Source organism: Thamnophis sirtalis, unplaced genomic scaffold, assembly GCF_051295495.1.
Source record: "Thamnophis sirtalis isolate CommonGarterSnake01/CBP01778 unplaced genomic scaffold, rThaSir2_p1.2 scaffold_7, whole genome shotgun sequence".
NCBI lineage: Eukaryota > Metazoa > Chordata > Lepidosauria > Squamata > Natricidae > Thamnophis > Thamnophis sirtalis.
In genome coordinates this window covers 65,358,313-65,370,278 of record NW_028261387.1, presented here as the reverse complement: position 1 = coordinate 65,370,278, position 11,966 = coordinate 65,358,313, and the positions used below count along the sequence as shown (strand labels likewise).

Sequence of the window (11,966 nt, the reverse complement as noted above, 5' to 3'; positions counted from 1 at the left end):
TAGTAGCATTTTCATATCTTTCATTTCCATTTTCAAAAAATCATTTTAAAATTATGACTGATAATATTGTAACCTATGTACATTGATGTATTTTTCACATAATACGCAGCAAGCTATTGTAGTTGCATGTTAAATTACGGAAGACTGTCTATTTACATATACTCTTAGAATGCCAATGAATGTTTTCCCTCACACACACATATAGTTTTCCTCTCTCTCTCAGACAAACGTACATTCATACTTTTCTTTGGAGCCGATCTTGTATCATTCTGTTCTATGGAGAGAATCAGTTTTGGAACAAATAAGTAATGTTAGCACCACAGCTTTAATTCTTATTTTCACATTCACTGAAAAATCTTGGAAACAGTTCAAACTTGATAGTTCCTTGGAGTACTACAAACATTTTTCTTAAAGTGAACACTCAAATGTATCTATAAACATGTGTGAACTCATGACCTTGGATTTTCCTTTTTATTAAACAGCATTAATTTTTTTTAAAAATATCCCTCTTTGGTAAATCATCACTAAAGGATGAGTTCCAGGTGTAAATCAAATATTTTTCTCCAAGCAATGCATATGCATATGAATTAATGGAAATATGCAACACAAGAATCTGCCCCCCCCCCAAAAAAAAACCCTAAAGAAGCACCAAATAATACTTTAGAGCAGGGGTGTCAAACTGGCGGCCTGTGGGCTGGATGTGTCAGGTACAGGCCACACCCACCCCATCCCTGCAAAGGAGAAATACATCACAATACATCACATGATGGCAACGTGACGCTGTGAGTTTGACACCCGTGCTTTAGAGTATCTCATACACCCCGAAAACTATTTTGCTACAATATGTTAGTTGAGACATCAAACCATGAGATTTTGGCATCTTATGAATAAAGTCTTTACTTACATATAAATGCTCTCTTCCTCGGGACTATATTTATTATCTCAATTTAATATCTGAGTATGGCAAAACAGATGTTTGTGGTAACCACATGTAGGGGATTAGAAGTTAGCATACTGGATTTTCATAAACATGAATCTGAATAAATTCTGATAGCCTTTCAAAAATAAAAGTCTTTATATGAAGCCACTCCTCTTGAGATTTGAACTAGATTCATGCATATATCTCCGAATAATTTCTGATGTTAGTGTTGGCAAAAAGCAGCTGTGTTACTAAGGATAATTGTAAGAGTGTAACTCTTTTCAACCATCATCACATTAACTCTAGTTTTCTAGGAATTGCATCTTAAAGCTAACAAAACCTGATTTCCATCTGTGGTTGTGGTTTGCCTACTATATGCTGGCATGCTGGTACTATCAATCTGGCATGTTTAAGATGGGAAAATCACAAAAAGTCCTTCTTAAATGCGGCAAAAGAACTAGATACATTATAAAACCAGTGGGTAGATCTTGGAATCTTGAAACCTACAAACTTCATGACTTATCTTGGAAAGATGCCAGGATACTTTAATACATGAAATTCTTCAATAGAGTCAACAATTTTAATTTGCTTACAGAAAAAGAGAATTAAAGACATTAACCTTGCCTGTTCATGAATGTTATTAAATGACACAAATCTTCTATAATTTAACCAACATGTTCTGAGATAATAGCTTTATCTTCTCCAGTACAACACTCTCCACAGGTATTGGACTTCGAGAAATCCCATAGACAATTATGTCATTGGTTATCTAACCTGGGGAAATATGAAAACGGAAAACCAATGTACCTAGAGGGAACCTGAACATGAAAGCCTGAACTAACTGGAATAACTGTTTGAGTCATGAGTGTTATGTGCCAGTTAATTTATTCACTAATGTACCTTTAAAACAAAATATATAAAGCCATCAATATTTATGCAGAGAAGAGTGTGTCAGAGTTGGGATAACAAAATAAACAATCTGATTTGTTAAAAGATCCAATAAGATGTTTTGGAAAAAAATCTTGGACAGAACATTTTAATCTGTTTAGGCCCTCCGATGAATTCGTAAACATTCTGCTCTGTATTCATAAATTACCAAAATTGGTAAGTGAAAAAGCCGATGAGTCATTATAGTTTGGGATCTTCATTTTTACAGCACAAGAACAACATGTTTCAGTCATGTGTCCATTTCAGGAACGATGGAATATAATGAAAACGAAAAAGAAAAAAACCTTCAATGCTAGACTACGAAGGGTAAAAAGAACATTGGGGCTGCTTATATTATATTTTATTTACATCGTTCTGCCTGATAATGAAATAGTCCACTTATTCTGTCACAATATGTGAAAAGCCTAGAGGTACTCAAATAGCAATGGTTGGTGGTAGTGAAAACTCAATTGTTCGGATTAAACAAAGAATGGGAACATTAAATGGAGAGAAAAGGCTTTCCAAGCAGCTTTGCTTCATGATAAAAAGAGAGAACAATCTGCTAGATTAGAAGCTTAAAATTATATCAACACAGAGTATCTTTTGAGAAAGTTCCATTAAAACAAAGTTCTCCGTATTCCAGGAACCACTGAGATCATTCTGAGATCCCAAATTGGAAGGGCTAACATAGATTTCTAAAAATGTCACTGTAATATTGTGGAAAAAGCCGCCCTCCCCAACAAATTGCCTGAAGTCCAAAGTGCGGGAATATAAATTTTGAATCATGTATTGAGGTTTCTGTTTTCCAAAGTACAAAATAACAAACAAACAAAATGTATTGAATGCAGAGTTCCCTTTTAGAGTGCACTTGTATCTACTGCTGTTACAGAGGCTGGAGTGGAGGATCGAGACGTGGTTGTGGATGTTTTTTCCAGAGCTGGACTTGCTATTCCATCCACTGCATTGAGGGTGGCAGCTGAAGACCGACTGGCTGATAAGGACACTGGCTTAACTTGGCTGTGCAGGCCTTGCCCACAGATTCGATGATGTCTCTCCCAATCTTTGTGCTGGCAGAAGGAGCCACAATAACGAGCAATGTTACATCCGCTGCATGTCTCACTGGCTTTGCGACCACAATTCCAGCAGCTCTGAAAAACCAAAGAACACACTTCTCCTTTAAGGATACTGCCAAATAAACAGTTTGAAGTTGGTTTATTATTTGTAGGAGGAAAAAGGCCTTGAGGGAGGTGCTATTATGCCGCTAGTAAGAAAATTCCTTGTATAATCAAATTCAAATGTTGTCCAGAATAACATAGAACAGTTTGCCAAAGTCTATCAAATGGCAACCTAGCTATAATTGCATCAGCTGTAACTGTCATATGATATGTTCATAGATTTGGGAATTTACATTTCTATGAAGGTGTTCCTAGTAATCCCAACAAGGTTTTTCCTTGGCACAAATATAAGAGGAATAACTTAATTAGCAACCTTCAGTGAGCCATGTAACAGGCTCAAATAGCATGTTTCTGAAGAGCACATTTTCCTTTATAATGTGAATTTTAACAATGGTAAATGAACGTAATTATTCAAGATGCAAAACAAAAAACAAAAAGCTGCCGAAATAGTATTTATTTACACTGGCTTTGAGATTGCAATCTTCCCAAACAACTCCTTTCATTTTCTGGATAGCTGGAAGGAATATACCGTGTTTCCCTGAAAAAATAACCTACCTTGAAAACAAACCCTACCCCGATTTTCATGCCTATGCCTAATATAAGCCCTACCCCCAAAAATAAGTCCTAGTTAAGCCCTGCCCACCGTCTGGTTGTAGAGGTGGGGCGAGGCCCAACTTCTTCTGCAGCAGCATTACATGGCCAAACCCTGCAAGGTTTGTTGCACCTTTGCTGCTGCTCACACAATGGCACAACGCGCCATGCAACCTCCTGCCATGAGAGGCAGCATAGCGCAATAAGCCTCATGGAGTCTGGCTGTGAGTGGCTGCAAAGAAGTTGGGTAGCAACATGACAAGTGGTAGGCATGGCTCTGGTGGTCCTAAAAGCAGGTAAGACTTGTCCCCAAAGTAAGACCTGATGCTTATTTTGGGAGAAAAAAGAAAATAATACCAGGTCTTATTTTCAGGAAAACATAGTAATTATTTCTATTCTCCACTATTCAGAACTTTAGAAGCTTCTTGGATAAGAAGCGAAATGTCTTTAAGGAAAAACAAAGAAAATCCAGTTGCCTTTTGAAAAAAGCACCTTTGGGACAACCATGACCTGAATGATTGAGAATCTCCATAGACAGATTAATTTATAACATAAAAAGTAGTGATGAAATTCTAAAATCCCAGGCAACTTCTCCCCCCACTCCAAAATCAACACAAAGTTACTTCATCTTTAAGATGATGCCCAAGAGTTTCCCTATGCCCTCCCAAAACACCAGGTATTTCTGCTTAGTCCTCACCTCTGTAGACTCTTCTTGCTCATTAATCACTAGGAAAGCGTCTTCAGTAGCCTGGCGTTTGGCATCAGCAATGGTCTGCTCCATTCTAGCCCTTTCTGATGCAATCATTTCAAATGCCTTCTGCTCAGCCTCTGCCACTGCTTTTTGGACTTCAGACATAGCCTGGCGTTTGACTTCATTCACAGCTTCTTCTGAAAGAAAACAAAGGTTGTACATCAAACAGCTTCATGATGGAAAGTAAAATGTAATCTTTGAAGAAGACACTTCCAATCAACTCTGTAATAAAAGGCCAAAGTCACACATAACTTTAGTTTACCCTGAAGCGCTCCTGAACTTAAGGATCATCTTCATTTTCCTATTTAGAATAGTTGAGCTATTTGGAAACTGAGGTGAAAACATTTTACACAGGTTACTGGAAAACAAGTAAAACAGGGCAGGGAAGTCAAGCTCAGAGAAAGAGAAATAACAATAGAACTTCAATACTCATAGTTAATTGGTTCCAGGAGGCACGATGAGTACAAAAAAATGATGAGTACCAAACAATTTTTTCCATAAGGAATAATGTAGTGAATCACAAGGCACCTGACTGACAAGTTCTAGCGTGTTGAGTACTGAACAAACAAAGAGTACCAGGACAAAATCTTCATGTCAAAATGAGTTAAATACAATATTGGATGAGTTTCAAAGCAGTTGAGTACCAAGGTACCACTGTAATTTAAAAACATTCTGCTAAGAATAGAACCAGAAACCACTTATTTGCATACCACTCATGGTATGTTTCACTGAGTTGGCACGGGGCGGACAGATACAACTGGGTATCGTCCGCATACTGGTGATATTTTATCCCGTGCTGCCGAATGATCTCGCCCTACGGCTTCATGTAGATGTTAAACAGGAGGGGGGACAGGACTGAACCCTGCGGCACCCCGTATTTCAGGGGCCTAGGGGTCGACCTCTGCCCCCCAACCAACACCGACTGCGACCTGTCCGAGAGGTAGGAGGAGAACCACCGAAGAACGGTGCCTCCCACCCCCACCTCCCGCAACCGCCACAGAAGAATACCATGGTCGATGGTATCGAAGGCCGCTGAGAGGTCAAGAAGCACTAGGACGGAGACGGAGAAGCGAAATGTCTTCAAAGAAAAAACAAGAAAGTCCAGTTGCCTCCTGAAAAAGCGCCTTTGGGACATCCAACAAACACATTTGCCTGCCTGTTCTAAAGACAAGACAACTAGGCAATAGAGACAAGATCTTTCCACTGCTGCAAAATTTTTATGCTTAACTTCAAACTAATTAGAGCAAATGACTCAAGACTTGATATATGAAAGGAGAGGAGTCAGTTCACTTATCAGAGAGGGAAGGTATGGGAAGATTCTTACAATAAATGAAATAATTTATAAAACTTCATCCCCTCCTTATAAAAAGCTTGGAAGAGGAATAGTAATAGCACTTAGACTTATATGCCCCTCCACAGTGCTTTACAGGACTCTCTGAGCAGTTTACAATGTCAGCATACTGCCCCCAACAATCTGAGTCCTCGTTTTACCAACCATTGAAGGATGGAAGGCTGAATCAACCTTCAGCCAGTCGGGATTGAACTCCTGACTTTGGGCAGTATAGCCTGCAATACTGCATCATAACCATTGAGTCACCATAACTCTTGGAAATCATGCCTGAAAAATGCCAAATTATCCAAAATTATACAAAAGTCTTTGTAGAAATTCAAACTCAAGCCTTTTCAAGGCTTCTATTTTTTCTTGGTATCTATATTCTACCTCTCTTTCACTTACAGGATTCATAACTACATTATCCATGTTACAATTTCCATGTTAATGTCACCCTCCAGGAGAAATATTTGTACTTGTGGCTTATGTATCTTCATTTTTGACTGAGATTTCTTTTATTTAAAGATTTAGTTATTAATTTATATAATTAATGTCTCTTCCCAAAAGATAAAGGCAAACCAATCATATGTACACATATCTTTTCAGTCAACACCTGAATTAGTTGTGAAACTATTACTTACCGTATACAATTTAAAGCAAAGTTCTCCTAAACTACTTGAAATATTTATCCATAGCTAGATAAACCTTACTGCCTGACAGAATGCTGCAAAGACACTTGCAAAAAAGGTAGAAAAATTATACCTTTAACGTAAACCAAGACATATTGATTGTTGTTTTCCATTTGTCCATTTGAGGAAACAAAAAAGGACCACTTCCTTTTTTGTTTCCTCACAATTCTGCTATCTCTTTTCTGAAACAGAGTGGATGTTGCCACTGCCACCAGTTGCCCAGAAAATATCCAGTCTGAATATGCTAGGATGACTCTTGGACCGCATGCCAGCTTCTCAGACAAGCTGCTTGCCTGTTTAGTTGTAATTCAGATCCACCTCTGCTATTTATTTGGAATTTTTGATTTACTTTGGCTCTCTAGATATTGTCTCTTTAGATCAGTGATAGGAATTTGTGCTTACTAGGTGCTTCTAAACAAAATAATGTCTCGCAGCAATGCATTGAAACAGGCTTCCTTACTTACCAGCCTTTTTCCATATCTCTTCTGTGACATAACCTGCTGTTCCTGGCCTGCTACTGCTCTCCCGCTGAGATTCTGCAGAAGAAAGAAGGATGGCAATAATATTAAACATGGAAATCTAGCCCTACCAAGCTAAAAAAATTATATTCAGCTTCTGTGTAGAAAGAGAGCAGGATGGGTTAATTACTAAAACCAAACCAAGAGATATCTGCAGTTAAACAGTGTTCAACAATGTCAAAATGATAGATGATCATTTTTAATTTTTAATTTAATTTAAATCACTGCATAATTTCTTGTGTAGCATAATTTCCATCTTTAAATTCCACAACATAATCGTTGCTAATAGTGCCCTATTTACAATGTTTCATACAGATTACTGTATATTTTTTTTTTGGTATATAGCTCAAAATATTACAATTCAACTAATGTCAATCTCTATTAGCCAAAGTAGGAGAAATGGCATTTATGCAGAAACAACATACATTACCAAATGCTATGAGGACAATCAAAAGGCGTATTTGGCTCAGTGTTGTAGAAAGAATGGAATGGACTTTTAGTTTAGCAAAGCATTTTAAAAGTACAATTAAACCTATACATTAAGGACTGCACAGATGCCGTTGATAGAAAATCTGGCCTCCAGATTACCATTCATCAAATATAGAATGCATTCAATATGTATACTAATAGCAAACTCATTTCCTAAGCGTGGAGTTTTACACAGCCAAAATGCTTAAATGCTCAGAGAAACCCCCAAGCTTGAACTGACCCAACTCAACGCTAGCAAAATTGTGGCAAAGTACTGGCAGACTAAAGAAAGAAGCACAGAGGAAATGAAACCAGAGCATCATGAAAACTGTTACAGCTAATGGTTTGGGAACCCAAGCAAAAGTCAAATTCAAAACATTATATTGCAAACCCAACTTGGATGATTATTTATTTATTCAATGTATAGCCTACCTTTCTGTATTCAAGACAGCCAACAGAATTAACTGTTGTTTTAAACAAGGAGGAAAAAAAAATAGAATATTCATGTTTATCATTGGAAAATTTACTCTGAATCTAAAGCCAAGAAGTAGCTTGGAATATGAAATGCACATTACTTCTTCTTTTTGTTTTCCAATCTGGATGCAATGTGCTAATTCAGGCACCAATACTTAAACTAAGTACTCATCCCAAAGAAATGGCCAGCTGGAAACAATTCAGAGGGAGAAGGAATTTAATGAAGCAGGTCTCCCTACAAGGTTAATGGATGACAGCTGCTTTCCATCACAACTTCCTCTGAGGCTACCTGGTTCCCACTCCTGCTGTATCTTATCTTTTAGATTATTAGCCTTTGGCATTGACTATATGCAAGTCACTTTCAAAACCTTTTGGATGAAAGTTACATCCAAACCTCTGAAATGATGCAAATGTTACAAACAAATTAGGTAATGTGTCCTTCACAAAAAAATCAAGTAATATTCTTTCCAACTTCATTATGCTTATGGTTTTGAAGGGAGAGTAAGATTTTTAAAAAAACCTAGATGTCAGTTCTAGATTCAGTTCCCAAGGCTAATTTGCACTTGAATTTGGGACAGTGAAATTGAAGCCAATCTGCATCAATATCATGAGAACATCCATGATTGAATTCATAGTAAGGTGGTGCAAATCAATGGAGAAGATAAAAAAACACTGTTATGCTTAAAATGCTGCTGAAATAGTAATAGAGAGTGCAGAGAATTTTGTTCTACTTCAGAATGTTGAAGTTTAGAATCATAATTGATTTGTTATTTTTGCAACAAGTTTTGTCAACATTAACTTGAGATCTGCTCTTTAATTTTAAGAGATAAGAGTCCAAAAAAAAAGGGCAATGATACTTTATGTTGTTCCATATTTATTGGTAATAGTGCATTCTTTAACTCCTTTAAATGTGCTTAAGCTTACAGATGGAGCGCTGTAAAGGAATACAAAATATTTTTCTTCATTCTTTTATTCAGATAAAAATCTAGATCAGTGTTTCTCAACCTTGGCAACTGTAAGACCCATGGACACCAATTCCCAGATTTCCCCAGCTTAAAGTTGCCAAAGTAGAGAAATACTGATCTAGAGTACGCGAATACAAAGTCACTGCTTTAAATTCAGGGTACCCATGCATACCACTGTTGATGGTGTCTGAGCTCGCAGGACTATGCTGACGCATGGCTGAATCGCTCCCTCCTTTCCGTGGTTCAGTGGGCTCACTGCATCGTCTTTTCCAGTAATTGAGCTCTTCCCTGTCAGCTTCTTGACAACGGCGGAGGACAGCCATGGAACGCCTGGTCTTTTCTACCATTTCCATTATACAATTCAATGCCTTCAACAGGGAAAAGCAGAGGACATTTTGAAACATGTTGGCTTCACAAAGGACAGTAAGCAGAGTTTTTCTGCAAAGTTGCCTATGTAAGAGTTTTTGTTATGCTTTTCTGTAACAGCTCTATCTTGCAGGAACAGATTCTGGAATATCCGATGAGCTACTTCCCAATAATTAATTTAGTCTGTATAAAAATAAATGGCACTAAAAATGAGGATCTCTATAAAACAGATATTATACAGGAGCATTTGAAATATAGGCAAGATAACACGGTGTTGATCAATCAGAATAGAGCTGGAAGGGACCTTGGAGGGTTCCACCACAAAACCGCGTTCGACTAAAGCGCGCTCGACGAAACCGCGTACCTGACATCATCACAGCGCGACGAAAAAAGCACACTGTGAGCGCTAAAGCTAAAATTAACCCCTAAACCTAAACCTAACCTCCCAAAACCTAACCCTAACCCTAACCCTAAACCTAATCCTAACCCTTAACCTAACGCTAACCCTAACCCTAACCCTTACCTTAACTTGAATTGGCTTGCTTTCAAAGCGCTTTTTAAAGCGCCCTTTTTTCTCCGCGGTCGTTGTTGTCGCGCTGCTGATGACGTCAGCGACGCGCTTTAATCGGGCGCGCTTTAGTGGACCGCGGTTTTGTCGTGCCACACTTCGGAGGTCTTTTAGTCCAATCTCCTGCTCAGGCAGGAGACCTATATCATTTGAGATAAGTAGCCATCCAGTCTTTCTTTAAAAAAAAACCCACTGATTAAGCAGCCACAACTTCAGAAGGCAAGCTGTTCCACCGGTTAAATCTTCTCACTGTTAGAACATTTCTCTTTAATTCCAGGTTGCTTCTCTCCTTCTCCTCCTCCCCTCCCCCGGTATCTCTGCATAGCATGCAGAAGTCAAACTTAGAACCATGTATATGCATCACCCATGCTCTACCAGTAAATCCTCTTTAGACTAAACAATCACCTAACCATACAGACATGTAGTTGGCTCTGTGCATACGCATAATGTCACAGCTCAAAGATACAACACATGCTTTGCATGTCAAGAATCCAGATTTAATTCTAAATAAAAAGGTCAAGTAGAAAGTGATAAGGTGGACCTCTGCCCAAGATGTCGAAGAGCTGCTGCCAGAAATTTATCAGGTTACATGAACAACCTGAATTATTATAAGATTGGTTCCTATGTATATAATTTTAATAGAATGTTATGAAGTTCATGCTTAGAAGAGCAGTAGGACAGTCATATTTGTACATTGCTTTTGTTTTCATCCCAGGCTCTTACATGATCCAGATGCTTCCATTCATCAGCCCATTCCCTTTCTGTTAGGCGATGATCCACCAGTTCATCCTGGTAACCTCCATTTAATCCTGTTAGGAAATGCAAGGAAATATTAGAATCTGAAAGTTGTATAATCTAGAATCCTGATGTGTGATACCAAAAAAGGAGGAAGGGGTGAAAGAGATTATTTCTATTAACACAAATATACAATACATAAAGACATATTGGATTTACAAAACCATGGGCATCTGTAAGATCAGTAAAGAACATCAATTTTTGCTATGAAATAACAGAAACTACTATATGATACTTAGTTCTTCATCCTGAGATGCTTAACCGCTGTTAAAATTGGTCAAATTTATATTTTACATTGGAATAGGAATAACAGAATAACAGAGTTGGAAGGGACCTTGGAGATCTTCTAGTTCAAACCCCTCTCTGGGAGGAAACCATATACCATTTAAGTCAAATGGTTGTCCAATCTTTTCTTTAAAACCTCCAGTGTTGGAGTATTCATAGAATACTTCTAGGGGCAATTGTTCCACTGATTAATTGTTCTGTCAGAAAATTTCACCTTAGTTTTAGGTTGCTTTTCTCCTTGAATAGTTTCCATCCATTGCTTCTTCTCCTGCCTTTAGGTGCTTTGGAGAATTGTTTGAATTCCTCTTCTTTATGGCAACCCCTGAGATATTGGAACACTGCTATCATGTCACCCCTAATCCTTCTTTTCATTAAATTAGACCTACCCAATTCCAGCAACCGTTCTTTAGATATTTTAACCTCCAGTCCCCTAATCATCTTTGTTGCTCTTCTCTGTACTCTTTCTAGAGTTTCAACATCATTTTTATATTTGGCAATGAAAACTGGATGTAGTATTTGAAGTATGATCTTACCAAGGCATTATAAAATTAAAAAAACAAATGCTGGCAATCAGCATTTTGACTAGAATTAGAGTACATTGGAAAATATAGGCATATCTGTCACACCGGGCAGATTTCATTACCTATACTATGTCTTTCTCGCAAATCCCTGTGTTCCAGCATCTTGCTTGCATCTCTATACAAATGGGATGTTGCAATGTCTTCTAGGGTATAATGCTGTAGAGGAGGTGGTGTAGGGTGAAATTGCCCAGCTGCGTTTATGATGGGCAACATGAGGGATGGACTGTGCCGAGGTGCTGGGCTAATGGTGCAAACCCTTTTGGCAGGAGGCTCTGAAGGGATCGGCTCTCTCTCAAAGTTATTCTCTTCCCTTCTGTAAGCAAGACAAGAAAAGAAATATGTCCACTAGCATTCAGGGAATTATTACATTATTCTATCCACTTGCAGAGTTTCATATACTGCCCATGATACAACAAAGAAAACTAGCAACAAGGCACAAACTCAGTAAAAGAAGAAAAAGAAAAGGTTCCCATATATTGATGACATCCAAAAATATCGACAAATATGACAGTGCTTTTCATACTTGGCTACATTAAAATGTGTGGACTTCAATATGCTGTTTGG

General features: G+C 38.0%; 1 protein-coding gene across 2 annotated transcripts in view; it reads right to left on the bottom strand.

Annotated features, from left to right (window-relative positions):
* Positions 1–1,318: 1,318 nt before the first annotated feature.
* The window catches only part of CBFA2T2 (CBFA2/RUNX1 partner transcriptional co-repressor 2), an 82,470-nt gene continuing 71,822 nt past the window's right edge, over positions 1,319–11,966 (bottom strand). The window contains exons 6-11 of one of the 2 annotated variants that reach the window (XM_014068266.2): positions 11,465–11,715; positions 10,465–10,550; positions 8,980–9,175; positions 6,847–6,918; positions 4,310–4,500; positions 1,319–2,994 (exon numbers count right to left, since the gene is read on the bottom strand). In XM_014068266.2, coding sequence (XP_013923741.2) covers positions 2,704–2,994; positions 4,310–4,500; positions 6,847–6,918; positions 8,980–9,175; positions 10,465–10,550; positions 11,465–11,715 — 1,087 coding nt within the window. In that variant the 3' untranslated portion in view covers positions 1,319–2,703. The remainder of the gene's footprint in view (positions 2,995–4,309; positions 4,501–6,846; positions 6,919–8,979; positions 9,176–10,464; positions 10,551–11,464; positions 11,716–11,966) is intronic. The other variant, XM_014068267.2, reaches the window with a different exon arrangement.